At 51.7% G+C, this 26,671-nt stretch overlaps 1 protein-coding gene across 2 annotated transcripts; it reads left to right on the top strand.

Annotated features, from left to right (window-relative positions):
• The first annotated feature begins 1,938 nt into the window (after positions 1 to 1,938).
• On the top strand, positions 1,939 to 25,286 carry TRIM25 (tripartite motif containing 25). Of its 2 annotated transcripts, XM_047832999.1 has the most exons (9): positions 1,939 to 2,863; positions 6,916 to 7,011; positions 9,792 to 10,025; positions 13,123 to 13,294; positions 15,076 to 15,141; positions 18,509 to 18,535; positions 18,877 to 18,958; positions 19,038 to 19,138; positions 21,874 to 25,286. In XM_047832999.1, exons 1-9 carry the CDS (start codon positions 2,261 to 2,263, stop codon positions 22,401 to 22,403), a joined length of 1,911 nt encoding a protein of 636 aa, XP_047688955.1. In that variant the 5' UTR covers positions 1,939 to 2,260; the 3' UTR covers positions 22,404 to 25,286. The 2 variants fall into 2 exon arrangements, with proteins under 2 accessions (XP_047688955.1, XP_047688954.1); XM_047832998.1 differs by lacking the exon at positions 18,877 to 18,958 and having other exon boundaries at positions 1,948 to 2,863; positions 19,040 to 19,138.
• The last annotated feature ends 1,385 nt before the right edge of the window (positions 25,287 to 26,671 follow it).

The following is a 26,671-nucleotide window of genomic DNA, read 5'->3' on the forward strand; positions in this document are numbered from 1 at the left end:
ATGTTCCACCTAGTCGTCTTCACTGTCTAACCAGCCCTTCGAAACTTCTTGGCCTGGAAAGAAAATTCTACAGACATTCTGGCTGAGTCACCAGGCCACCTCACCCACAAGAGCTAAGTCATGGAGGATTTCATAGAATTTATTTCCTGGAAACGGCTCCATCCCTCCCCTTGGGAGGCAACATTTTCTGGTAGGAAATGTTTGGTTTCTAGAATGAGATAGGCTGCACGACAGTATCTGTCGTCTTAAGGAAGCTATTTAGTTTCTCCAAGCCTTAGTTTTCTCATCTGTAACAGGAGATAATAATACCTTCCTTAAAGATTTAGTGGGAGGATTAAATGAGATACTATGTGTAAATCTGATTTCCTGACCCCTCCCTGCCTTCTGCCTTCCTCCTCCCCATGCAAACAACAATGCAATAGGAGAGAGAATAAATGGGGTTAAGAGTCTCAGAGGAATAGAAATAGGAAAACCAGGAATTAGAATTTTAAGCAAAGCAATCCTGAGCTAGAATCCCAGTCCTGTTTTGTATTAAATATGTGACCCTATTCTGGCCCCAACTTGGGCGGAGAAATTATTAAAAAAAAAAAAAAAAAAAAAAAAAAGGAGGGTAGGAACGCCTGTCTGGCTCAGTCTCTGCAGCCTGCTCTCTTGATCTCAGAGTCCTGAGTTTGAGCCTCATGTTGGGCGGAGAGATTACTTAAAACTAAAATAAATAAAAAGTGACCCTCGGGGCGCCTGGGTCGCTCAGTCGGTTAAGCGTCGGACTTCGGCTCAGGTCATGATCTCACGGTCCGTGGGTTCGAGCCCCACGTCGGGCTCTGTGCTGACAGCTCAGAGCCTGGGGCCTGTTTCGATTCTGTGTCTCCCTCTCTGCCCCTCCCCCGTTCATGCTCTGTCTCTCTCTCTCTCAAAAATAAATAAAACATTTAAAAAAATTTAAAAAAAAGTGACCCTCACCTATAAAATGGATGTAATAAGATCTGTCTTCTAGTGTTTATGAGGACTAAAGGACATACCGTATGTGACTTGTCTCGCAGAGAGTAGATGCCCCATAAATAGTAGCTTTTACTTTTTTTTTTTTTTTTTTTAAATTTTTTTTTTTTCAACGTTTATTTATTTTTGGGACAGAAGGAGACAAAGCATGAACGGGGGAGGGGCAGAGAGAGAGGGAGACACAGAATCGGAAACAGGCTCCAGGCTCTGAGCCATCAGCCCAGAGCCTGACGCGGGGCTCGAACTCACGGACCGCGAGATCGTGACCTGGCTGAAGTCGGACGCTTAACCGACTGCGCCACCCAGGCGCCCCATAGTAGCTTTTACTTTTAGCAGTAGTTTAAGACATTTACCTTTTCCTTATTTTTGCTGCTTGCCCCGTCGCCAGTGCAAACTCCAACCAACTCCTCCCAAGGCACTGCCTTGCTTTTTTTGCCCCCCCTCCCCTCTCTTGAATATTTCTCTTCTCTCCTCCTGTACACCCGCTTTTCCTGCACCCAGGCCAGGGGCCGGGAACAGAGCCGAATAAAAGGAAATAAATCTAAATACACAATCTGGTGAAAAACGTTTGTTTCAAAATTGTGTGTGTGTATGTATGACAGAGAGAGAGAGAGAGAGAGAACCTTTGTTACAACTGGGATGTCTGCAAATCCCACTAAAGTAGAACTGGAAATTAAAAAAAAAAAAAGCATATTCGACAGGTGGTATGGAAAGAAATCGCCAGCTTTAAATCTGAGTGTGTGCCCATGGGCTCTGGCCTTCAGGGGCTCTGGGTCCCTGTGCCGGGGCCCGACGGGGCGGGGGTGGGGGAGGGGGAAGGGTTTGAAAGCGGGCGGGGAGGCGCGGCTTCACGGTTGGCGGCGCGGAGCGGACGTCTCGGGTCTGGGTGAGTTCCCCTCAGAAAGGCACTAGCGGCGGGCGCGCCGGGGCAGCAGCTCGACCCGGGCCGCGGTTCTCACCTGACGCGCAGGTTTCCTCCTCGGCGGGCCGTGGGGGGCAACCTGAGACCCCGAGTCCGGCGCCCGCGCGCACCCGAGGGAGCCTCTGGAGCTCCGCGCGGGGCCGACTCCGACCGCGCGCCGCGACCCCCGGCGCCCCCGCCCCGGAGCGCGGCCCGCCCCGCCCCTGTCCCCACGTGACTTCCTGAAAGGCCCCGGGGCCCGCCCCTCCCCTCGCTCACTTTCGTTTCCTAGGCTGTGTGGGGCGGCCGCGCGGCGTTCGCGCCCGAAGTGCCAGCGCGTCTCGTCCGGTCCCCAGGAGCGCCATGGCGGAGCTGGTCCCCCTGGCCGAGGAGCTGTCGTGCTCCATCTGCCTGGAGCACTTCAAGGTGCCCGTCACCACCCCGTGCGGCCACAACTTCTGCAGCTCGTGCCTGGACGAGACGTGGGCCGTCCAGGAGCCGCCGTACCTGTGCCCGCAGTGCCGCGCCAGCTATCAGGAGCGGCCGCAGCTGCACAAGAACACGGTGCTGTGCGCGGTGGTGGAGCAGTTCCTGCAGGCCGAGGTGGCCCGGGTGGCGCCGTCGCCCCCCGACGGCTGCACGCCGCCCGCCCGCGCCGCGGAGCCCAGCCCGCCCTGCCAGGTGGCCTGCGACCACTGCCTGAAGGCGCCCGCCGTCAAGACGTGCCTGGTGTGCATGGCCTCCTTCTGCCAGGAACACCTGCAGCCGCACCTCGACAGCCCCGCCTTTCGGGACCACCAGCTGCAGCCGCCCGTCAAGGACCTGATGCGCCGCAAGTGTCCCCAGCACAACAGGCTGCGGGACTTCTTCTGCCCCCAGCATGATGAGTGCATCTGCCACATCTGCCTGGTGGAGCACAAGGCCTGCTCGCCTGAGACCCTGAGCCAGGCCAGCGCAGACCTGCAGGTAAGGGGTGTTGGGGGAGGGAGCCACTGTGGGCATAGTGGCCCACCACGGATCACCTGGGGTAGGGGGATGGGCCTTGCTGGGCCTGGGAACCGGGGCAGGGCGTCCCCAGCGTCGTAATAGAAAGGGGCGGGGAGAACACACAGCCCTCCTCTGTCATCCTTGGCCCACCCTCTTCCCCCCACCCTCTGTCTTAAAAAGGGGAATGCTGAAGACAGGTGGTTGCTTGCCTTAAGCCTAGTATTTGTCTGATGGTGTTTAGCAGAGGGTTTCCAACGTCAAATATGAGCCCTGGAGGTTACCTCTGTTTCCGCATTTAAATCCTGGCAGCTGGAATTGAATATAATTAGTTCCATTTTACAGTTGAGGAAATGGAGGTCCAGAGAAGTTAATTTAGCCTGAGCTGTTGGGACCCCAACGGGTTTAACTCTACGGTTTGCCGTTTCTCCCCATGACCACCCTTATATCTGAGTGCATGCGACATTCTTGCAGGCTTGAGGTCATGTGTACAAAAACTTTTGGTGAGCCAGAGAGTGACCAGGGAGGATCGTTTTGAGCAGGATGGTGGGCAGAGTCCCAAATATCTCTGGATACTACCCAGAGGGACAGCCAAACTCTTGCACCATAGTGACCTCCACCTTGGCTGTGCAACTTTGAGCACAGCCTTTGGTCCCTGGGGCCTGAGTCTTCATCAGTAAAGCAAGGAGGCGGGACCAGGTGGTTTCGTAGGGGGCCTTCCAGATCTGTGTTGATTTTAGTGGTTTGGGGGAAATCATAACTTCCCCTTGTGGACTCAAGGCAGAGGCTGAAAGGTGTAATTGAACCACCTTTTTTTATATCAGCCTGAGCTCCGAGGCATGGCCTGATTGCCTTTCATTTTCACAGTCAAGGACTGTCCTGTTGTCGAAGGAGATAAGAGACCCGGCGGAGGTTTGCGGTGGCGCCGGGACCAGGCTCCGAGCCCTGCTCCTGTGAAGCCATGGCCCTTCCCGGGCCTGGTCTGCTTCTCTGTCTGAGCTGGGTCCCTTAGGACTTCTTCCCTGAGTCTTGGAGGCCAGACCTCAAAGCACGGCCAGGGGTTGACCTCTGAGGCACAGCTATGTCGGGCCTCGCCGCCTGGGTCTCCAGCTGCCACACTAAAGAACCTGCCTCGCCTTTCGAGCCAGGAGCTCTGCTCTGCTCCATATCAGCTGTGGTTCAGGGCGAGTCGCTGCAGTTCTCCCAGCCCCGCTTCCTCATCTGTAAAATGCGGTTAAGAGCATTTCTTCTCGACCTGCAAGGGTGGTCAGGAGGCTCTGGGGAGATGAGCTGTGTGGGAAGTGCTTTGTGGGCAGGTCCTGGTGTCAGGCAGGTGGCTGGTTGACCCAGGCTCTGACCTGGGCTGGGTGTTGAGACCTGAGCTTGAATTCTGCCTCTTCTTCCTAGCCGGGTGAGCGCTGCCTAAGCCCTGCCGGTGTAGTTTCTGGGAAGAGAGCTTGCTGGGGGTGGTGTCAGGCGACCAAGATCTTCATGGCCCTGGGGTGCCCGGGCCTGTCCCTGAGCACTTGGGCAGCCGGCTTCTGCCAAAAGGCTCTTCTAGAAGTTCTTATCCAGGGAGGCAGAAGGCAAGTAGGGGCAGGAGGGTTCCTCTCAGCCTGGCCTGGAGCTACAGCTATCTCTCTCAGCCTTTGGGGCCCGGAGCTGGAGTCTGCACCCAGTGTACCTGTGTGACATACTCGCTTGGCTTTGTAATCCTTGTAACTGGCCTTGCCTTGCTGCTTCTTCCATCAGCCTCCACGTCTAGCCCTGCCACCGCTCACTGCTGGGACAGAGCCAGCCCCATCTGGGCAGTGCCCCAGCTGTGGGAGGCTGGTTCGTCCTGACCACTGGTGTGGGGCAGACCCGGGACTCTGCTGCCTCCCACGTCCTCATGGCGGACCCAAGTCCCTGATCTGTGAACAGGTCCTCAGAACTTCAAAAAGTTCTCTACCCTGGATGAGGGGAATGTTGCACCTCTCAAAGTCCTTGGGCCACTTTCCTGTGTCTGGAGCCAGGGAGGCCCCTCTCTGCCATCAGGGGACTGTCATATGTGTTTGATTACCGACAGATAAAGTTTTCCCGGACACAGAGGTCTGGGGTGCACTAAGAGTGGCTGTTGGAGGTGGAACAGTGTTGGGCTGTTGGCAGCCCCCCAGGTGTTCTGAGTTCTCTTGCCGTTCTGACCCCTGTGAGGCCGGATCTGCCATGGCCTGGCCTCCTGCCTTTGGCCCACAGTTTATCTTGGCTACTGTGAGAGGCCAGGTCAGAGGGCACTGTCACAGAGGTTGAATTGGAAACACCATCAGTAACTTGGGCTTTTGGGGTCAAGTTAGTGTGGCCTTGGTCTCCGCTTCTAGAGCCTTATGTGACTTGTCACTGTGTTGTTCAAATCCAGATTCAAGGTCAGGTTCGGAACTGAATATCTCTAGTGGTGTGGGAGGGCTGGAGGATGTTGAGCTAGCTCGTTAGGGGAAGTAAATGTTTTTTGTCTAGACATTTCTAACGTACTCAGTGCTTTGATTGTAACACCAGGATCTTGGAACACCAGTTCACAGAGATGTGACCTAGGGCGAGCCACTTCATGACTCTGCTTCAGTGTCCTTATTTATGTGGTTTTTTTTTTTTTTTTAATGTTTATTCTTGAAAGAGAGAGAGAGGGAGGGGGAGAGAGAGAGAGAGAGGGAGAGAGAGGGAGGGGGAGGGGCAGAGAGAGAGGGAGACACAGAATCCAAAGCAGGCTCCAGGCTCTGAGCTGTCCGCACAGACCCTGATGCGGGGCTTGAACTCACAAACTGCGAGATCATGACCTGAGCCAAAGGCAGTTGCTTAACCGACTGAGCCACCCAGGCGCCCCTCAGTGTCCTTATTTATAAAGGGTGGGTCACTCCCACTTTACAGTGTTGTTTTTAGCTTTAAGTTAATAACTGAAAAGCACTAGAACAATGCCTGGCTTGCAGTGATTATATAAGAAACAGTAGCTACTCTTACGGTGGTGGTGATTTTCCTTGCCATTTCTACACCATAACGTTTCACCTGAGCAGGGAGGCAGGACACTCCAATATTGATTCTGAAAATTGATAGAAATACTAAGAGACCTAAGATGATACTATTTTCCTTCATGCATAATTGACCTTGGTTCCTGGAGGTGGTTAAGGACTTTGTAATTCTGAGTCACCTTAATTCAGTTTCGGGGGTTGACCTGGTGGTGGACTGGCCTCCTGCTTGTTGATCCTCATTCTTAGGGTGTTAGCCCGCGGAGGTCCCTGCCTGTGGGGCATACCAAATGAGCCTTGGACTCTGACTCTTGTTCCTGCTTCCCTGAGGTTGACCGTGGCTCTTCCAGCTGTGTTCTGGAATTGGCAGATGTCTCTGGGAGAACAACTCCAGAAACCAGGCTTTTCTCTCTGGGTTTTCCTTTTCCCAGATCTTGGCTGTGTCATCCTTCCCTGCTTAGTTAGCTCTCCCTTGTCATTAAGCAGATTTTTCTTCCCAGTAATTTGTCTGCTTTTCTGGTTGTTTGCAGTGGGAGGGCTGGCTTGAATGACTGAAGCAACTGTCCCAGCCCCAGCTGTTCTGGCTATGGTGTGAACTTGGCCCCCTTGCTGGGCTTCTTGCCTCAGTTTCATTGTCTGTAAAATGGGTGTGCCAACGAAGCAGCTCTTAGTAACGCAACCTGACATTTAGTTTGGCTGTACTAGGATCCAGGCACTATGCTAAATCCTTACATTGTTTCAGTTAATCCTCCTACTAGCCCTGCAGGGGGGGGGGGGAACATTTGTATCTATTTCAAGGCCAAGGACCTAGGTGAGAGACTCTTGGACAGCTGGGAATGGGTCGGTCTAAGTCCTGTGCTCCTAACTTCTTTCTTGTACTGTCCCTCTAAAAGTTGGAAGGGAGGCAATAAATAAGAGAATGCTTCAAACAGCTACAGGCAGGCAAGACCTGGGCCAGTAGAAACGCCTGTGGGACCGTTCTGGTGTTGGCTGGTGGGGGCTGGGCTGAGGTGATTTCTCACCTGCTTGTTTTCTCCGCAGACCAAGCTGAAGCATAAACTGACCATCATATGCGATCAGATCAATGGTGCATCGAGGGCGCTGGAGGACGTGAGAGCCAGGCAGCAGGACATACGGGTGAGTGACAGGGCTGTCCACTGCCAGCCCCGGCCCCAGACCCTCCCTCAGCCTCCAGGAAGGACAGGCTTAGCTCTGATCTCCACAGGGCTACACACATGGTGTCACACATGGCGTCGGAATTAGACATCACCCATGCAGGACATCCAGAAAGCCATGTCCCCAGGGGAGATCCTTCATAGACCCAGACTGAATACTGTCTACAAGCCCCGACCTTGGTGTGAGGAGGACGGGGTCAATCACTAAAAATTAGGGTTAAAAAGTAGTAATATAGACGCGCCTGGATGACTCAGTCAGTAGAGCATGGGACTCTCAATCTCGGGATTGTGAGTTCGAGCCCCGTGCTGGCATAGAGCTGACTTAAAAAAAAAAAATCATGAAGGAGCACCTAGGTGGTTCAGTCGGTTAAGCGTCCAACTTCGCCTCAGGTCGTGATCTTGCAGTTGGAGTTGGAGCTGGAGTTGGAGCCCCACTTTGGGCTCTGTGCTGACAGCTCAGAGCCTGGAGCCTGCTTTGGATTCTTTCTCTCTCCCTTTCTCAACCCCTACCCTGTTTGCACTCTGTCTCTCTCTGTCAGTAAAAAATGAATAAACGTTAAAAAAAATCATGAAGAAAAAAGTATTAATATAAAAAGTGATTATGTGTTCTTTCTTTCTTTCTTTCTTTCTTTCTTTCTTTCTTTCTTTCTTTTTTTTTTTGAATGTTTATTTATTTTGAGACAGAGCACGCACAAGCACGAGCTGGGGAAGGGCAGAGAGAGAGGGAAAGAGAGAGAGAGTCCCAGGCAGGCTCTGTGCTTCAGACCTCGATCCCACAACTGTGAGATCATTACCTGAATGGAAATCAGGAGTTGGAAGCCCCAAGTGGTCATGGTTTAAATGGGAAAAAAAACAGGAAGCAAAAGTGTATACTCACTAGAGTTACATCTTTTTATAAAAATAAAATGTATCAGTTCTAGGGCTGTCATAACAAATTACCACAACCTCCGCTCACAAGGAGAAATGTATTCTCATAAAGTTCTGGAGGTCAGAATCCTGAAATCAAAGACAGGGCCACACTTCCTCATTCTAGAGAAGGATCCTTCTTTGCCTCTTCCAGCTTCTGGTGGCTCAGGTGTTCCTAGGCTTGTGGCTGTGTTACTTCAGCCCCCACCTCTTGTCTTCTCATGGCCTCCTCCTCCCTCTGTGTCTTTTCTTCTGTCTCTAATAAGGACACTTGTCATTGGATTTAGGGCCCACCTGGGTAATCCAGGATAATGTCATCTCAAGATTCCTACCTTAATTACACCTGCAGAGACTTTTGCTGAGTAACGTCAGCTTCGCAGGTTCTGGACAGATCTCTTGGGGGCCACCATTCAACCCATTACGGGAAGTATGGGAGAAAAGACTGGAAGGAAGTATAGGAAGAGAATAGTAGTACCAGTATTGGAGTGGTAGAATTAGAGATTTTTTTGGTCTAGTTTTCACAAATCTTGTAAGTTTTTAATATTACATATAAAAAGAATACATATATATAGAATGTATGTATTTTATATATATATATTTATATTTTATATACGTAGAATAGATTTATTTTATATATATGTAACGTATATAGAAGAATACGTGTATATAGAAGAATACATATATATAGAAGAATACACGTGTATAGAAGAATACATATGTATATATACATATACACATATATGTACACATACACATACATACATACGTACATATATATATATATATGGAAAGTTTTTAAGTAATCTCTATACCCAGCGAGGGCCTTGAACTCATGACCTTGAGGTCAAGAGTTGCATGCTCTTCTGACCCAGTCAGCCAGGCACCCCCAGAGTCTTTTCTTATTACTCTAGTACTGCATGGGGGGTTTTCCTCATTTCTTTGGTTGAAGCTGGGTCACCATCAGATCTCTGTTCTAGCCGGGAGTAAAAGGGACAGGGAAGAAGAGTGTCACACATACCACTTTTGCTCACACTGCACTGGGAGTAGCTTAGTCACATGGCCAACTCTAGCTGCAGGGAATCCTGGGAAATGTAGTCTGGCAGGGCAGCCACGTGCCCTCAGAAACTCCAGGGGTGTTCTCTTACTGAAAGGAAGCCATTCTGTCTGTTTCTAAGCTTTATATGAAGAGCATCATGCTGGACGTCTTCTTCTACAAGTGGTTTTTCCCTCATTTGTCCATGCATTGCCCCAGCTTATTAGTTTTCATTACTATCCAATATTCTGTCCTGTGAATAATTTGTAGATTTGTACCAAGTCTCTTACTTATTTTTAATTTTTTTAACTTTCAAATTTATTTTAGAGAGAGAGGGAAAGAGAGAGAGAGAGAGAGAGAGAGAGAGAGAGAGAGAGAGAATCTTAAGCAGGCTGCACACTTACTGCAGAGCCCGATGTGGGGCTCAATCCCACAAACTGTGAGATCGTGACCTGAGCCGAAATCAAGAGTCGGACGCTCAACCGACTGAGCCACCCAGGCACCCCTCGAGTCTCTTATTGTTAGACATTTGGTTCTTTCTGGGGTTTTGCCAATTCAAACAATGCTGCTTGTGAGCGTTCTTGTGTCTGTCTCTGGGGCGGGCATCTGAGTATATTCCTTGATTTGGTCTGAGCACCTTCAGATTTACTAGATGTTGCCAAATTCCCACCCAAAGCAGTTGTGCCCGTCTGTACTCCCACGAAGTACAGGGAAGAGTCTCCAGTGCTCCACACTTCACCACTGCTCCGTACACAGGCTTAGCTTTTTTGTCTGATGGACGCCCCTGTGTCTTACCCCGCTAGGAGACTGCCCGCAGGAAGACGGAGCAGCTCAGACAAGAATATGTGGAAATCAAGATACTCATTGATGCCGCAGAGGCCATCTGCACACGAAAGATAAAGGAGGAGCAGAAGAGGGTCAGTACCAAGTTCGACAACATTTACCAGATCCTCCTCAAGAACAAGAGTGAGATCCAGACTCTGAAGGAGGAGATTGAACTTGCCCTGACCAAGGAGGACGAGTTCGAGTTTCTGGAGGTAGGTCTTGGTGAACACTCTTTCTGCCTGCCGTTACGATGTTGATTATAGGTGCAGTGGGGCCCTCGAGGTGGGGCTGTAAGAGGTCATTTGAAGCATCCCCCAGACACACTGTATCTACTTTCTATGCCGTGTGGCAACTTACTACAAACTCAGTGGCTGGGGAGAGCATATGTGTGTTATCTCACTCTCCATGGCTTAGGAGCTGGGACGGGCTGAGCTCGGCTGGGCTGCTGAGCTTGGGGTCATCTCCAAGCTTGCTGGCAAATTCACTTCCCGTGGTGCAGGCCTGAGGTCCCCGCTTTCTTGCCGGCTGGTGGCTGAGGTCTGCTCTCCGTTCCCACAGGCTGCTGCCTTTCCTTGCCACGTACGTGGCCCTCTCTCCACTTGGCAGTTACCTCTTCAAAGCCAGCAGAGAATTTCTCCCTCCAGGAAAGTCTGTTCCCTTTTTTTCCTGCTTAGATTATTAATCTTTTCTTTTTTTCCTTTTTTAGAAAGAATATTCTTCTTATTTTTTTTTTAAGTTTATTTATTTATTTTGAGAAGAGAGAGAGCACTAGTGGGGGAGGGACAAAGAGAGTCCCAAGCCCTGTGTTGTCAGTGCAGAGACTGACGTGGGGCTTGATCTTACGAACTTGAAATCATGACCTGAGCTGAAATCAAGAGCCGGATGCTTAACTGACTGAGCCACCTAGGCGCCCCTCTTTGTTTTTGTGTTTGTTTTTTTTTTAATATTCCAGTGTAACACATACAGTTTTACATTAGTTTTAAGTGTACAATATAGTGATTTAACAATTCTTTTTTTTTCCTTAAGTGATTCAGCAATTCTATACGTTACTCAGTGTTCATTGTGATGAGTGTGCTTTTTTCCAAAATTATTTATTTCTTCTTCTTCTTTTTTTATTTTGGAGAGAGTGCAGACAGGGGAGAGGGGCAGAGAGAGAGAGAGAGAGAGAGAGAGAGAGAGAGAGAATTCCAAGCAGGCTTCCACACTCAGTCGTGGGGCTTGATCCCATGACTTTGGGATCATGACCTGAGTGGAAATCAAGAGTCAGACGCTCAACTGGCTGAGCCATCCAGGTGCCCCATGATGTGTGTGCTCTTAATCCCCTTCACCTATTTCACCTATTTCACCACTCACCTCTTGGTAACCGTCCGTTCTCTACAGTTAAGAGTCTGTTTCCCGGCTTTGTCTCTCTCTCTTTTCTCTTTGCTTGTTTGTTTTGTTTCTTAAATTTCCACAAATGAGTGAAATCGTACGGTATTTGTCTTTCTCGGACTTAATTTCAGTTAGCATCATGCTCTCTAGCTCCATTCATGTTATTGCAAATGGCAAGATTTCATTCTTTCTTACAAGCCCAGTCCCTTTTAGTGGCTTCTACCTGGCTAAGTCAGGCCCACATGGGATACTCACCTTTCTGATGAACTCAAAACCAACAGATTTGGGATCTTCGTTACATCCGCAATATTCCTTCAGTTTTTCCATCTAAGGTAACCTGATTCCAGGAGTGACGTCCTACCATAGTCACTGTCCTGCCTATACTCAGAGGGAGGGGATTATATAGGGTGTGTACCCCTGGATCAGGTGGGCATTTTGGGGGCCATGTTAGAATGTTGCCTATGCCCCTTCCCCCCTCCCCTCTCCCCATGGACCCTGGAAGTGTCTTTCTAAAGCACAGACCCCCCCCCCCCCCCCGCCCTATCTGACCTCATGTCCCTTAGCACCCCTGTCTTTGGCATCACTCTCCTCTCCTGCCCCGTGCTGTAACCACAGCAGAGCATCACCATTACCCAGACAGACCCGGCATTGGATGGGAATGCCGTGGCTGTCCTTTTTCCAAGGCCGCTCCAGACTCCCCCCGCCCCCCGTCTTCCTCGGATCCTGCTCTTCTGCCCTTCCTGGTGATCGAGTGGGTCGGTCTGCCTCTGCTGTAGCACTCGGTGGTGGCGTTGTTTTAGATGTGCTTGTCGATGTGTCTGCTGTCCGCTCCTTCGGGCCAGCCCTTCCCTTCTTAACTGCCCCCTTCTCCTGGCCTGCAGCGTGCAGCGGGTGTCCCGGTGAGCCCCATCGATGGGGTGACGACACCTCAGAGGCCCAGGTTCCTTGTTCAGGTCCTGGGGAGAGTAGAGGAGTGGCTGGGAGTCTTCTCTTCCCCCTGCACGGACTTCTTTCCAGGCCTAGGCTCAGTGCCATCGAGTTTCATCTCTGTGGTCCTTCTTGTGTATTGGAGCAGCTGCCTAGAGCTCTCGGAGAAGGATTCCAAGTCCCTGTCTGGGGACCTCTTGATGTTGTGTGACCCGATTTTAGCTCAAGTCTGGGGACTTTTGTAAGATCCTCCCTTTTCCCTGGATGTGCCCTGGCCGAACCCTCTGCCCCCTGAGGCAGCCCTGTCCAGTTTTAGAATGGGTGTTTGGAGCTGGTCTTTTGAGGGTTGGAGATGGTCCTGAGTCTCCTGTACTTTTCCAGCCACAGGTGGAGGAGTGGAAGAGCATTATCCACAGGGGTCAGGAGATTTATGTCCCAGCTTTGTCCCTGCCACCAATTGGCAGTGTTCCTAGCAGGACACTTTTTCTCTTTCTGTCTCCCCCTATTCCTTTCTTCCTCTCTCTCTCTGTCTCTCTTTCTTTTCCTCCTTTCCTTCCACGTTATTTATTTATTTCCAGTTTATGTATTTTGAGAGAGAGCGTGCAAGCGGGGGTGGGGGGCAGAGAGAGAAGGAGACAGAGGATCTGAAGCAGGCTCTGTGCTGACAGCAGAGAGCTTGAGGCGGGCTTGAACTCATGAACTGAGATCATGACTTGAAACCAGCAAGAGTTAGATGCTTAACTGACTGAGCCACCCAGGGGTCCCCACGTTGGTTATTTCTTGACTTCAGTTTCCCCCTTGGTAGGTGAGTGGCCTCTGAGGGCCCTGATCCATAGTGCTGTGACCAAAAGTGGCACATTAGCCCCCAGCAACCTCTGGCCTGTAATATGAGAAGGCTGATTGGACTGAGCGCCCGTGGACACGGGGAATCTCCTCCTGGAGTTCATGAGGGCTGAGCTCAGACCCTGGCTTCCCCGCAGCTGCCTGAACTAATACCCTGGCTTGTTTCAGAAAGCGATCAAACTGCAGGGAATCTCGACAAAGCCGGTCTACGTCCCCAAGATGGAGCTGAATCAGGAGCTGATAAAGGGTGTCTGCCAGGGCACCTCAGACCTCAAAAACGAGCTGAAGCGGTATATTAGGCTGCCCCAGGACAAGAAGCCCGAGGGACCCACCGGCTTAGGTAACTATTAGCAGCCCCCATGCTTCCCTCCTGGGACCCCTGAAATGGAATCAGCATTTTTTGGAATCGGGGAGAGGGTCTTGACCCAGAGCACTGGGGCTTCAGTTTTGGGATCCTGAAACATCCGCCCTCCATCTGGGAGGTAGTGGGGAAACATCCTGAGATTTTAGCCATCCTTCCTGAAACATTTCTGGGGGCCTTGATGTCAATGATGGGACTTTTGGACAGGCTCTTTTTGCATGTGATCTTGAGGCTGGCTCAGGTGGCTCTTTCTTTTCTTTTCTTTTCTTTTAAGTTTATTTATTTTGAGGGAGAGAGCACAAGCAGGGGAGGAACAGAGAGAGAGAGAATCCCAAGCAGGTTCTGCACTGTCAGCGCAGAGCCCGATGTGGGGCTTGACCTCACAAACCATGATATCATGACCTGAGCCGAAATCAACAGTTGGGTGCTTAACGAACTGAGCCACCCAGGTGGCCCTCAGATGGTTTTTGAATGGACCCTGGGTTATCAGTGTGTTTGGTGGAAGAATGGCTGGTTTTAGGGTCAGAGAAACCTGGAATTCCCCCTGACACCCCCTTTTTTTCCTCATGCTGCCATATCTAGTCCATCACCAGGTTTTACTTCTTAAATATCTCCTGACTCAGTCCAGTGGTTCCCCTGCCAGCTATCACCTGTGGCAGCTTTCTAACTAGTCCTGCATCCACTCCTGCTACAGCCAGAGAGAGCTTTTTAAGATGCAGATCTGATTTCTCCCTCTCACCCTGTTTGGAAAATATCCCTTGCTTGTAGGTTTCAGACCACGCTCTTGACCCTGGCCCTACAAGCCCCTGCCTGGTCAGGTCCTGTCTATTTCTCCAGCCCTGAAGTGTCCCCTCCTCCCATACATCTCACTGCATTCAGTTGCTTGCATATGCTAAGCTTCCTGCCACAGGGCCTTTGTACGTGCTCTTCTCACTGCTTATAAGACTCAGACTCCACCATCTTCACCAGTTAACTCCTGTCACCCTTCAGAGAGCAGTTGAAACAATATGTTTCTCAGCAGACCTCCCTATCGCCACTCTCACTGCTCAGACTAGGTCCCAGGATCCTTGTCATCCCTTGGGAACCTTTGCACATCTGTCATTTTATTCTTCCCCCACTAGATTGCCATTTCTGTGAGGGCAGGGGCTGGGTCTGTTTTTCATCCAGCATTCTCTCCCCAGTGCTTAGCACAGAGTCTGGCACATAGTAGATTTTACTGTGTAACCCAGGGTGGGGGGAGCTTGAATTCCAGCTTGTCGAGCCGCGTGTCCTTGCAGAGGAGCCTCTGGGACAGGTGTGGTGCACTCCGTAGCGGGTAAAGCTGTTGATGCATTGGACACGCATATTTGTTTTCCTGCTACAGCAGTGATCGCTGGTCTGGGGGATGAGGGGTGGTGGAAAAACTGGAGGGAGAGGAACCAGCACTGCACACCAGGCGTCTTGGCCACCCCACCACAAGCAAGGTGCTCATCCCCGGCTACACCGGGAGAAATGGAAGCGTAGAGAGGGTTCAGAGGTCACGAAGCTGGGCGCTGGCAGAGAAAAGACTTGATCCCGGCTACGTTTTAAGCCAGAGAAAAGAGGGACACACCAAACTCGTCTTTCTGTCCCCTTGTTTCTAGCTCCTGTAAATGACTAGATGGGGAAAGTCCGTGGAAGTTGCCTTTGTAAAACACTTTCTCTGCCGGCCCATGGCAAAGCTGGTTCCTGGGGTTGCTTTGGAAGAGCTGCATAAACTAATCCCTTCTTCTTTGGCCCAGGGAACCTTGGAGAGCATGGCCCAGCATCCACGCACAAACCTGCACACTTTGTGAAGAAGGTCCTGAGTAAGTAACCCTGCTGCTGTCCCTGTGGCTGTGGCCTGGCCGTGGCTGGCCGGAGCTCTGGCCGACACACTCACAGGTGTTGCCGCTCCTTCTGGGTGGGCTCAGCCCGTCCCAGGTTGCCGGGGGCCCGAGTGTATCTGGAGACCGGCATGGCTACGGCCACAGCAAGTGGAAGTTGGAGGGGCTGTCTCAGGAGCTCCCCTGGGGTGCTTAGCAGGACTGGCCCATCGGCACTGGCTGTGCGGGCTGCCTGGGCCTGCAAGATTACCAATGGTGGCTTGTCTTGAGAAATACTTAGCGATACCCAAGTTTTGGCACTCGGGCAGAGCCCCCTGGAGGGGCCTGGCCATGGTCCTGGAGGAGCAGAGGCCAACCTTCGCCGGTAGTTCAGCGCTGTTCTGTCTTGAGTTGTCATGTGCTTGTACTGTCGTAGCACTTGCTAACCTTTTGTCATTATTGCTCTTCTCTTACCCGCCCTGCTCCCAACCATTGAAGACATTTTTTTCCTAATGGCCCGCACTGGTGAAATTTTAATACCACGCATATGTGGTATGCCTGTTTAACTTTTTTTTTTTAATATTAATTCATTTTTGAGAAACAGAGACAGAGCATGAGCTAGGGAGGGCAGAAAGAGAGAGGGAGACACAGAATCCAAAGCAGGCTCCAGGCTCCAAGCTGTCAGCACAGAGCCTGACACGGGGCTCGAACCCACCAACCGTGAGATCATGACCTGAGCTGAAGTCGGATGCTTAACCGACTGGGCCACCCAGGTGCCCCGCAGTATGCCTGTTTATATGTTATGCTTAAAAAAAATTTTTTTAAATGTATTTATTCATTTTTGAGAGAGAGAGAGAGAGAGAGCATGAGAGGGAGAGGGGCAGAGAGAGAGAGAGAGGGAGACACAGAATGTGAGGCAGGCTCCAAGCTCCAAGCTGTCAGCACAGAGCCTGACACGGGGCTTGAACCCACCAACCGTGAGATTATGACCTGAGCTGAAGTCAGATGCTTAACCGACTGAGCCACCCAGGTGCCCTTATATATTACGCTTTTTTAAAAAAATACGTGTATTTATTTTGAAAGGGAGTGAGTGGAGAAACAGGCAGAGGGGAAGAGAAAGAATCCCAAGCAAGCTCTTTGCTGTCCGCACAGAGCCTGATGAGGGGCTCAATCTCACAAACCACAAGATCATGACCTGAGCCAAAATCAAGAGTCATTTAACTGACTGAGCCACCCAGGTGCCCCTATATATTATGCTTTTATACATATAAAGAGTAAGACTTCTTTCACCCTCTTCCACCAAGAATGAATTTTTGCCCCCTTTGGGGCCATATCAGCCACACATTGAGAAGGCACATGCTGTTGAGGTGGGGGCTGGGGAGAAGAAAGGTCCTCAGTTTCCTCATCTGTCCAACTTGGACCATAATGATACCGACCTCACGGGATTCTTATTAGTGAACCTCAGGGTCACTTGAGACGTTGGTTGTGAAACTCTTATTTTATTTTTATTTTAGAGAGAGTGAGTGAGTCGGGGAGAGGGACAGAGGGAGAGAGAGAGAGAGAATGAGAATCTCAAGCAGGCTCTATGCTCAGCCCAGAGCCTGATGCGGGGCACGATCCCTCGACCGGGGGATCATGACCTGAGCCGAAATCAAGAGTTGGTCACTCAACGGACTGAACCGCCCAGGTGCCCTGTGAAGCTCTTTTAAAGGCCATAAATATGCTACTGAACTGTGGCTGTTACTGCTTCCCTGAAAAGTGAGCGTGAATGGAGGAGTGCTGCCCCTGGGGGATGAGGGAGCTCTTGGTCTGTGTTGTTTACTTCTAGAGTTTAGTTTGTCTTTGGCATTTCCAAATGGAGTGGAGCCAGGGGCCAGGGTGCCTGGTGTGGAGGGAGCAGGGAGCCCTCAGCTCACCGGGAAAATGTAGAAGGGCACCTGGTGGGACTGGGGAAGGGAAAGATAGGGGGACAAATGCTGTGCACCTGTGTCCTTCTCAGGTCACGCTCCCCCAGAAGCTTCCTCGCCCCTGCCCCAGATCACAAGCACCGCTCTTAGCAGGAGTGAGCTGTGGTGCCGGCCGGGGGCTGAGATGGGGAAGTTGGCAGGGAAGGAGTGGATCGGTCACAGTGTAGTTGACACTCTGAACCGCTGTGATGACTGGGGAGGGGGCCAGTGCCGTGCCCTAGGCCGGTGGCACAGCCTGGGGTCCTCCCAAGATGCTGGTCCAGTGGGAGTGGGCAGGTGAGGAGGAGATGGGGGCAGAGTGAAGACAACAGCTGGAAAAAGGACTCAGAAGTGGGAGGAAGGAGAGCTATGGGGTCATGTGGGGCTGAGTGGGGGCTGGTGTGGGGGGAGGGAGAGGATAATAGGAGAGAGGGGGGCTTACCTGGAGCGTAAAGCACCCTGCGGGAGGGCAGGGATAAGATCCAAAACACCCCTTGTCATTCCAGTGGCGAGGAAAGTGGTGGAGGGAACCCAAAATCTTCTAGCTCAAGTAGACTTGAGTATGCATCGCAGTCACCCAGGGGCTTGTAAAACACAGATTGCTGGGCCCCACCCCCAGGCTTTCAGATTCAGCGGGTGTTTGGATGAGATCTAAGAGTTTGCATTTCCTACAGATTCTCCAGTGATGCTGCTGCTTCTGGGGACCACGCTCTGAGAGTCATTGCTTTAGCTAAACTTAGTCTTCATACCTATGACTCCAAGATAGTTTTTAAAGACTGTTGTGATAGGGGAGCCCGGGTGGCTCAGTGTGACTCTTGATTTCAGCTCAGGTTATGATCTCACAGTTCGTGGGTTTGAGCCCCGCATCAGACTCTATGCTGATACCGTGGAACCTGCTTCGGATTCTCTGTCTCCTCTCTCTGCTCCTCCCCTACTCATGCACATGCATTCTCTCTGTCTCTGTCTGTCTCTCTACCAAAAATAAATAAACATTAAAAAAATAAAGACTATTGTGATACTCGGCAAGCCATTTCTTTGCTGGTTCCCTTTATTTTTTGGTATGTTTTCTCTTGCATTTTTCCTGTTATAGAGATGTAATTTACCTACAGTAAAATGTACAGATCTTACATGTGCAGTTAGATTAATTTTGACAAATGCATATGTGTGTTACCATTACTCAAATCAAGTTAAAAAACTTCCATTACCCCAGAAAATTCCTTCATGCTGCTTATGAGCAGTCCCAATCCCCCAAACCACTGTGGCAGGTTTCTGTCCCCATAGATTCATTTGCTTGTTTCCAGCTAAAACATCCTAGCTTTATTTGCATGGGTCACATTCAAGCAAATGATTGTTTTTACGGTATTTTGAAAGTGTCACTGTGCAGTGCTTGAACGTAGCTTAATTCTAAAAATTTTCTTTTTCAGAAGAAGAAAAGAAACACAAGAAACCTCGTAAGTTATGCATTTGTACATCTTTCTGTTTCTTGAGGTTGCCCAGGTGTGGCATTAAATGCAGGGAAGGCTGCCCCCTCTCTCATTAGGTTCTGCGATGGGGCCCGAGTTCTGGGATTCTGTCCTCTAGTGGCAGGCGGGCCTGAGGTTGGAGGTGAGGACAAGTGTACGTGAGTGAGACAAATAATGAGTGTAGCCCTGTCTGGACGTACCTGTATCCTCCCGGCTGTCCAGGTGTGTGTTTGTGGAAGTAGCTCTTCAAAATCAGTTTCCTCAGGGAGGACTGGCCATCTGGTCACTCTGTCAGGTGTCCAATTCATGTTTCCCCTCCTCCTCCCCAGCCACTGCCTCATCCTCACCCGTCAATACGCCCACCTTTGGAGCCCCAGAACAGTTACTGGGTTTAAAGCAAGCAGGCCTGGAGACTGAATTATTGCGGGCAAGGGGCAGTGGGGTGTCCACCCTGAGTTGGCTCTGAAAACGGCTCTCTGTGTCCTCATCCAGCTGTAGCCAAAGCTTCTGCTGTGCAGCCGAACCCGGTGTCCCTCACGACCAAGGTGCTGGATACCTTCTTAGCCAAGTCCAGGCCCGAGCTCCTAGAGTGTGAGTAGCATTGGCCCTGACGAGCGGTCCCGCTGGCCCTCGGGCTCTCCTGTGTAGGTCTCTGCACAGGCCTTTGCCCTCGCCGCTGTTGGGAGGTCCCGCTTGGCTCCCCCTACCCCGGTTAGCAACTCACCCGTCCTCCGTCAGCACCTGCCCTTCTTCACCTCCCTTCCTAGCCAGCACAGACCTCGCAGAGGTGCCTTGAACCCCCAGCCCTTGTGAGCCCGGCTCGTCCCTTTCTCTGGGCTGGCACCTGCTGCCCACGGCTGTGCCTCAGTCCTGCTCTGGGTTTCCCGCCGGCTCCTCTGCCATTCTAGAGCCTTCCCACTTGTCACAGCCTCAGTCTTCTGCATGCCCTTCCCACCCCGCTTCACAGAGAAGAGGGGCCCCTCATGCTCTTGTTATTGCCATTTCTCTTGCATCTACACCTGCTCCCTCCTGCCCTCCCTGGCCCCTCCCCAAGGCCAGCCAGGCCCCTGCTCTGTCTGGACTCATGCTCTTGCTCTGGCACTCACCTCTTCGTCCTCACCTGCTCTCCTGGGGCCTGCCCCTCCGCAGCGTGTTTAAATCTCCCTCATCACAAAAGCAAAGCAAAACAAACAAATGAAAACAAAAACAGCGGCCAGTACAGCCAGCTTTTCTTGGCTCCTGCACTGTGTCCACCTCCCTTTCACCTGAATACTGGTTAAAAATACAAATTCCTGGGCCCCAGGCCAGTGCTGCAAGATCAGACGGCAGGGGACCAGCCTGGAAAGCTGTTGTGAAACTCATTTCCTTGGTGATCTTTTTGAGAAAAGATGGAAAAATGAAGCTGCAACGTCGTCCCCCAGTGCTGGTCCTCAGCTGTGGCTGCGTGTCAGATGCTCCGGGGAGCTTGACACAATCTCCCTGCATGTCCCTGTGTTTCTGAAAGTTTCCGGGCCGGCGGGGAGGGTTGTGGGGGGCCAGAACCAAGAGTCTCATTCTCTCAGGGCAGTCTGGCCTCTGTCCCCACGCTCAGCTCTGGCTGAGGGTAGCGGCAGCCCCCGTGCAGCTAAATGTCAAGGACACCTTTCAGCCTTCAGTTGGCTGGACCTCTCAACTGTATCCCTCCTTCCAGGAATGCTCTCTCCCTAAGGCTGCTGAGTCCCTGGGCTCCCCTGGGCTCCACCTGCCCCTCTGGTCACTGGTCACTCATTAAGCTCCTTTGCAAGCTTGCCCTCCCTTGTCCGACTGGAAGTGATTGGAGTTTCTGCCTCACGGCCAGGTCTAGGCTCCTCCCACCATCGCTCCCTCGGTTTCCCTTTTGTACCCGCAGCCTCACACAGCAGCACCTTCCATGTGTACCCACTTCCGTGTAGCGGCCAAGATCTGTCTTGCAAATTGCGGCCCTGGCTCCCCTTTCTCCAGAGCTGTAGCAGGCCTGGGGGGATGGGTGGGTACCTGGGTTTTTCAGGACTGGCCTCCCTGGAGCTTCCTGCCGTCCCCTCCCCCATGCTAGACCCAGGCCTGGCTCTGGGCCAGAACTAACTGCTGCTGAGCTGCTGCTGGTGTGCTGAGCCAAGTGTTTCTGGATCCCCATGCTCCGGGGGCAGGGAAAGTGAGTTCTAGCAGCTCAGGACCTTAGAGAACATGTTCCCCAGCCCATTCATTTTGCCCACGGGGAGATTCAGGGCTCTGAAAAGCATCCCGCCCTAAGCCACCTAGCAAGGGAGTGGCAGGAGGTGGTGAAACCCCAGGGCTCTTGGTTTTCAGGTTCCCAAGCTAGGGATTGTCCCTGTGCAGTGCTGCCTGGAACCTTTCTCCCAGGGTCCAGGGTCTCCTAGGAGGGAAGGGGTAGAGATGGGTGTGTCCTAGGAAGGAGGTGGAGGGTGGGGACCACACAGGGCTGAGCTCAGTCTTCAGCTCCCCTGGAACTGGTTGGAAGTGTGGCAGGAAGGGCGGGGAGGCCATGTGAGTGTCCCAACCAGGGGAATATAGTCCAGTAATTTCCGTGCTCACATTGTTCAGCTCCCCACTGCCCACCAAATAAAATCTAGACCCCTTAACTCTCTGCTATGTGGCCCCAATATGTCCCCCTTCTCCTGCCAGGGCCTCTCTCTCCCAGTTGCCCAGCCTTTGTTGGTCCCAGCACGTGCCCACTATCCTTGTGACCCCAAGCTCTGCTCTCGCTGTGCCCTCTGCTCCATTCCGCTTGCTTCTGTTTAATTCTCATCTTCCTGTTTCTCGGCTCAGATTCCAGCCTACGTGAGCAATGTTCCCTCGTGCTCTCCCCACCCTTCACATAAGCTGTTTGCTCCTGTAGCGGCGTGCCCACCACTTAGCGGCGCGTGTTCTCACAGTGTTGTGCGGAGGGGCTCGCCTCGCTTGCTGTGGAGTGAACTCCATGAAGTCAGGTGCCAAGTCTGCTCAGAATCGTGCGTCTTGCGCAGAATCGGGTGCTCAGTAAATGGCTTTGGGTGGATGAATAGATAGATGGGTGGCTGATAGATGGACGGATCGCTGGATTGATGGCTAGCCAGATGGACAAATGGCTGGCTGGCTGGACAAAATGGGTGGATAGATGGATATGTGTATGGATGATGAGTGGATGGATATTCGGCTATGTGGGTAGATGGATGTGCGGATGGGTAGACGGAAGGATAGATGGACAGGTGGATAACAGAAATGAGCAAATACGACCAGTTGGGGCAAGGTTTAAACATGAGAGCGCTTTGGGCTCTTTGTAATCGGTTCCTTGGGTCATGCTTTCTTAGATGCCACTAAGTTCAGCCTGGACTACAACACCGCCCACAACAAGGTGGCTCTGTTGGAGAACTACACTGTAGCTTCTGTGGCCGACTTGCCCCTGAACTACCAGCCACACCCCAAGAGGTTCACATACTGCTCTCAGGTGCTGGGCCTGCACTACTACAGGAAGGGGATCCACTACTGGGAGGTGGAGCTGCAGAAGAACAACTTCTGCGGGGTGGGCATCTGCTACGGCAGCATGCCCCGGCAGGGCCCCGACAGTCGGCTCGGCCGCAACAGCGCCTCCTGGTGCGTGGAGTGGTTCAATACCAAGGTCTCTGCCTGGCACAACAATGTGGAGAAAACGCTGCCCTCCACCAAGGCCACGCGGGTCGGCGTGCTTCTCAACTGTGACCATGGCTTCGTCATCTTCTTTGCCGTCACCGACAACGTCCACCTGATGTGTAAGTTCAAGGTGGACTTTACCGAAGCTGTGTACCCGGCCTTCTGGGTGTTCTCTGCGGGTGCCACACTCTCCATCTGCTCCTGCAAGTAGGCCGGCCACGGACACTGACCTCTGGGTGCCCAAGACAGTGGTGGAAGGCCTGCAGGTGGAACTGTCCCAGAGCTTCCTGCGACTCTTCAGGGTTGAGAGTATGGGAGGGGGGAGGGAGAGGTGGAGGGAGGGGGAGGTGATCGCGCTGTGGACCAGGAAGCACTTCTGCCTCCTGGTGCCCATCAGGGCAGGGTGACCTCCTCCCTCTTGTTCCCGTAGGTCCCCAGCTGCTGGCAGCTGGATGGGGTTTTGGGAGGTAAAGTCATTAGCGCCCTTTCCTCTTGGAGGGAATCTGTAGCCACCGTGGGCCCTTTCTCGGGGGGGGGGGTGGGGGTGGGGGTGGGGGTGGTGTAAGGTCCTGGCCATCTGGGGCAGCCTTCGGATCTTAATGTTTTGATTACTCTCGATAGGGCTATTCAGCTTAATATATTGATTTAAAAAAAAATCCCATGTCATTGAATTTCAGTATTATTCACCCCCTGTATGTGGGGTTTGGGTGTATGCTCAGACTCCTGGTTATTTTCTGTCCTTAAGGGAAACTGCCCATCACAGGTCTCCACCCAGATCAGAATTTCTAAAAGAAATGGGTTCTCTCCCTCCACTGGAGAATGGCCCTGCTTCCCTTCCTTTCCTCGTACCTCATTACCCCGTCAATGGTTTTAAAATATTTAATCCAGCAGGAAACTTTTCAGACTAAGGTTTCAAACCATGATCTGAATGTGTTGAATTTGTGATTCAAGGTCACGGTGACCCAGGTCCCATGTTGGGAACCCTTCCCACTCGCACTCTTGGTGGACACTCTTTGGCTGCACCCACAAGAGCCTTGCGGGAGGCCTTCTTCCCATAGCTTAGGCTTTGGAGCCAGGAACCCCACTGGGCAAGGGTGACCCTGACCTGGGTTGACATTGTGGTGGTTTTGCTCATACTAGCGTCGTGGCTTCTTACTGACAACTGTGCTCAGTGAGAGCCTCTCATCCGAAGGGCTGTGAGGTACTTGACTGGCTGGTGTAGATACCACTGTGGCCAGTACAGTCGACTGGACTGCTGAGCTTGATATCCCTGGTCCACGATCATACAGACGAGTCATGTGGGGCTACCTCCGGGACCATGCCAGTTCTCTTGCTAGGGTGACCACCTGTGGCCAAGGGAGTCTTCTAGCAGGTCCTGTGGGAAGCAGCAACATTCCTATTCATCCCTGGCCACAGGATGCAGGCCCAGTGTGACCCTCTTGCGAGTCACACGCCTGTCACTGGCACTGCACTAACCCTTTCTCTTTTCCTCATTTGAGCTAATTCCAGATGTGGGGACTGACCAGGCTAGGGGGCCCAGAGACTTTCAGGGCCAGTGAGAGAACAAGCTACGGGACTGAAGCACAAGGGGTATCTTTTCCTGCAGTGTTTTCTGTGCAGTGAAAATAACCCCAGTCCGCTAAGGGGCAGGAGGGAATGGATTGCCAGAATTTCCCGAGCTCCTTCTATCCTGATGTTGTCAGGATGTAAAGTCCCAGTCCAAAAGTGGGAGAAATTTAACCTCATTTTGGTGAAACGAATCCTGGGCTTTCCTAAGAGGGGAGGTCAGGTCAGCTCTTTGTAGTATAAAAAAGAGGTCAAGCACTGGGGACGTGGGGACCCCGGACCTTTTCTGTGAATGTTTGAGAGTTTAGCGCGTCTCTGGCCTTGTGCTGGAGTCCCGGGGCTCTCGAACCAGGCCCAGAGCTCTGCGAACCCTTGACAGGTGTGTTGATCTGCATCCCCTCCCGGTAAGGACCTTCACTTCCTTGGGAGAGAGATCATCTTTGTTGGGGAGACATCCCTGCAATGGCTGAGATGCAGTTTTTAAGTTTCCTTCCTTTGACCCTGGGAAGGAGAGTTCTTCGGTGATTCTTCTCTGCTTTTGGCAGAGGTCAAAAAGATCTTCGTCAATCTTCTGAAACAAAAGCCTTGTCTGAAGCCAGTTCCTACTTGGGAAACAGCTAGGCTTAGAAGAGGAGAATGCTGAGGGTTAATCCTCGGGGTCCTGCTGTGGCTCTCCCTGCAGACCCGAGGGCAACGGAGGGAGCTCTTCCCTGGCGACCGTACAGGTCACGATGGGGAAGCGCTGTTCTCTCTGTTTCTAAGAGGCGAGGAGGTAGCCCAAGGTGGACTCTGCCAGGTGCTCTGGAGATGTGGATTGAGGTGTGTGCATCCTCGCTGTCTCCAGCCATTCTGTTTGCGGTGGGGAGACCTCACACTCCTCTCGCCTTGCAGGGCCGCTGCCCAGCCTAGAGTCCTCAGGTTTGGGGCAACATTGTATTCATCTGACTTCTCGTTTGCGAATAAGTCAGATGAGGTACCGGATGACTCCACTCATGACTCTGGCCATCCCATCATGGAGGAGATTCCTCCTAGATGGCCCCCTGGTACCCTGGGGAAGAGTCAGAAAACCCAGAAACAGACATAAAAATACTATCCCGGACTCCAGGTGTCAGGGACTGACTCAGTCACTCTGGCATGATCAGAGCAGGGCCAAGTTTTTGTATTATTCAAGACTGGCCGCTTCCCCTGTTTTAATTACTCAGAAATGGATCTGCGATCTGTAACTAATACTGGTATGTTATCTCCTTTATTCCGCCTCTCCCCACTGTTGATTTTAGTTAATTAGTAGGAGTATTTGTGCTATTATTTCACGAGCTAATTTTTTTAAAGAGTTGATTCTTCAGGACATCAATGGGCTGTAGACACAGATCTTTTGAAACCCGTGAGAAATACTAGGGCCAAGGCTGGTCGACATGCCTTAGAAGCTGTGAATGTAAAAAGCGGTGTCTGGTAGTCTTTCTTGCATGCAAGTCTGTGTAGACCGTGCATATGGTGTCTATACACACTGAAAAGTAAAGCACTTTTCTGAGCTCTGTGAGTTCTTGTCAATTATTGAACCCGAGGGAGGTCATGTGCTATGGACTAGATGTTCATGTTGCCTCAAAACTCACATGTTGAGCCGTAACCTCCAGTGTGATGGTATGGGGTGGGGAGATTAGGTCATGAAAGCGGAGCTCTCATGAATGGGGTCAGTACCTGTATAAAAGAGACCACCCCATACAGCACCCTTGCCCCTTCTGCCATGTGGGCACACAGCAAGAAGACGGCTGTCTGTGAACCAGGAAGTGGTTCCTCCCCAGAAATTGAACCTATCAGCACTGGCTCTTGGCTGGATCTTCCAGCCTTCAGAACTATTGAGACATAAATATGTGTTGATTTAAGCCACCCAGTTTCTGGTGTTTTTGTTATAGCAGCCCAGACTAAGATGCCCCGGGAGTGCAAAATGGAATAAAGGAAACCGTGCTTAAAATGGAGTTAGGAGGCTGGAAGGGGGAGCCCTCGGGCTGTACAACTCCTTGCAGCCTTTTGCAGACCCGATGGGAAGAGCGGACCCTGTGTTGCCCACAGGAAGAAGCCTATGCTACCCAGCAGGAGGAAGGGAGATTTTTCTCCATCCCTGGCAACAGCCCAGCCAATGAGACCGTCCCGAGTCAGCCAGTGAAAGGGCCCTACACTTGAAACTCCCAGTTCACACCAATGGACCTTTTGCTTATAACAGCTCCTTCCAACTCCCCCACTTTTCTCTCTAAAAGAATATTCTTCTCCTTTGTTCTCAGGCCATGCCTGTAGTTTGTTTTGTGACTTGCATGTCCCAAATTGCAATTCTCTGTTATTCCTGAGTAAATCTATTTTTTGCTGGTAAATGACTTTTAATTTTCAAGGTTAGCATTACCTTCTGGATTTGCCAGTCAGCCAGAAGTGTCGGTGGCCTGGGGACCCTGAATTGTGGTTGCTGTCTGAAGCAAAGACAGCCCTGTCCAGGCCGTGTCCTTCAGCCTGTAGAGCCCAGATGCCAGCCTGTCAGTGGCAGAATTGCCTCAGTGCACCAGGTGCTGTCAGCATAGAGGTGGTGGGACTTGTAAGCTTGGAATAAGCCCTTCCCGACCAGTCTCTCTGAATGAAACACCCTGTCCTTGAAAGGAGCTTCCCATGTGTCTTCTCTCCGGTGTCCAGCCTCCAGGGTTTAAAGTCTGGTTTTGTTCTCTCACACCCCACCCCTCTTGCAGTCTTTTTCTTCCTGTCCCTGTACCCACAAATATACTCAATATGTGCGTTACAGACTTGCCTGTCCCTTTAGAGATGCCACTTCGGCTTCCGTGGGACACGCTTCTGTTCCAGGATAGGACCTCCTGACTCCTTAGTAGTAGAGCAAAGCCGTGAGCACGCGTGTGTGTTTGAGGGCTGGTTCTGAGC

The sequence above is a fragment of the Prionailurus viverrinus genome, chromosome E1, assembly GCF_022837055.1.
Source record: "Prionailurus viverrinus isolate Anna chromosome E1, UM_Priviv_1.0, whole genome shotgun sequence".
NCBI lineage: Eukaryota > Metazoa > Chordata > Mammalia > Carnivora > Felidae > Prionailurus > Prionailurus viverrinus.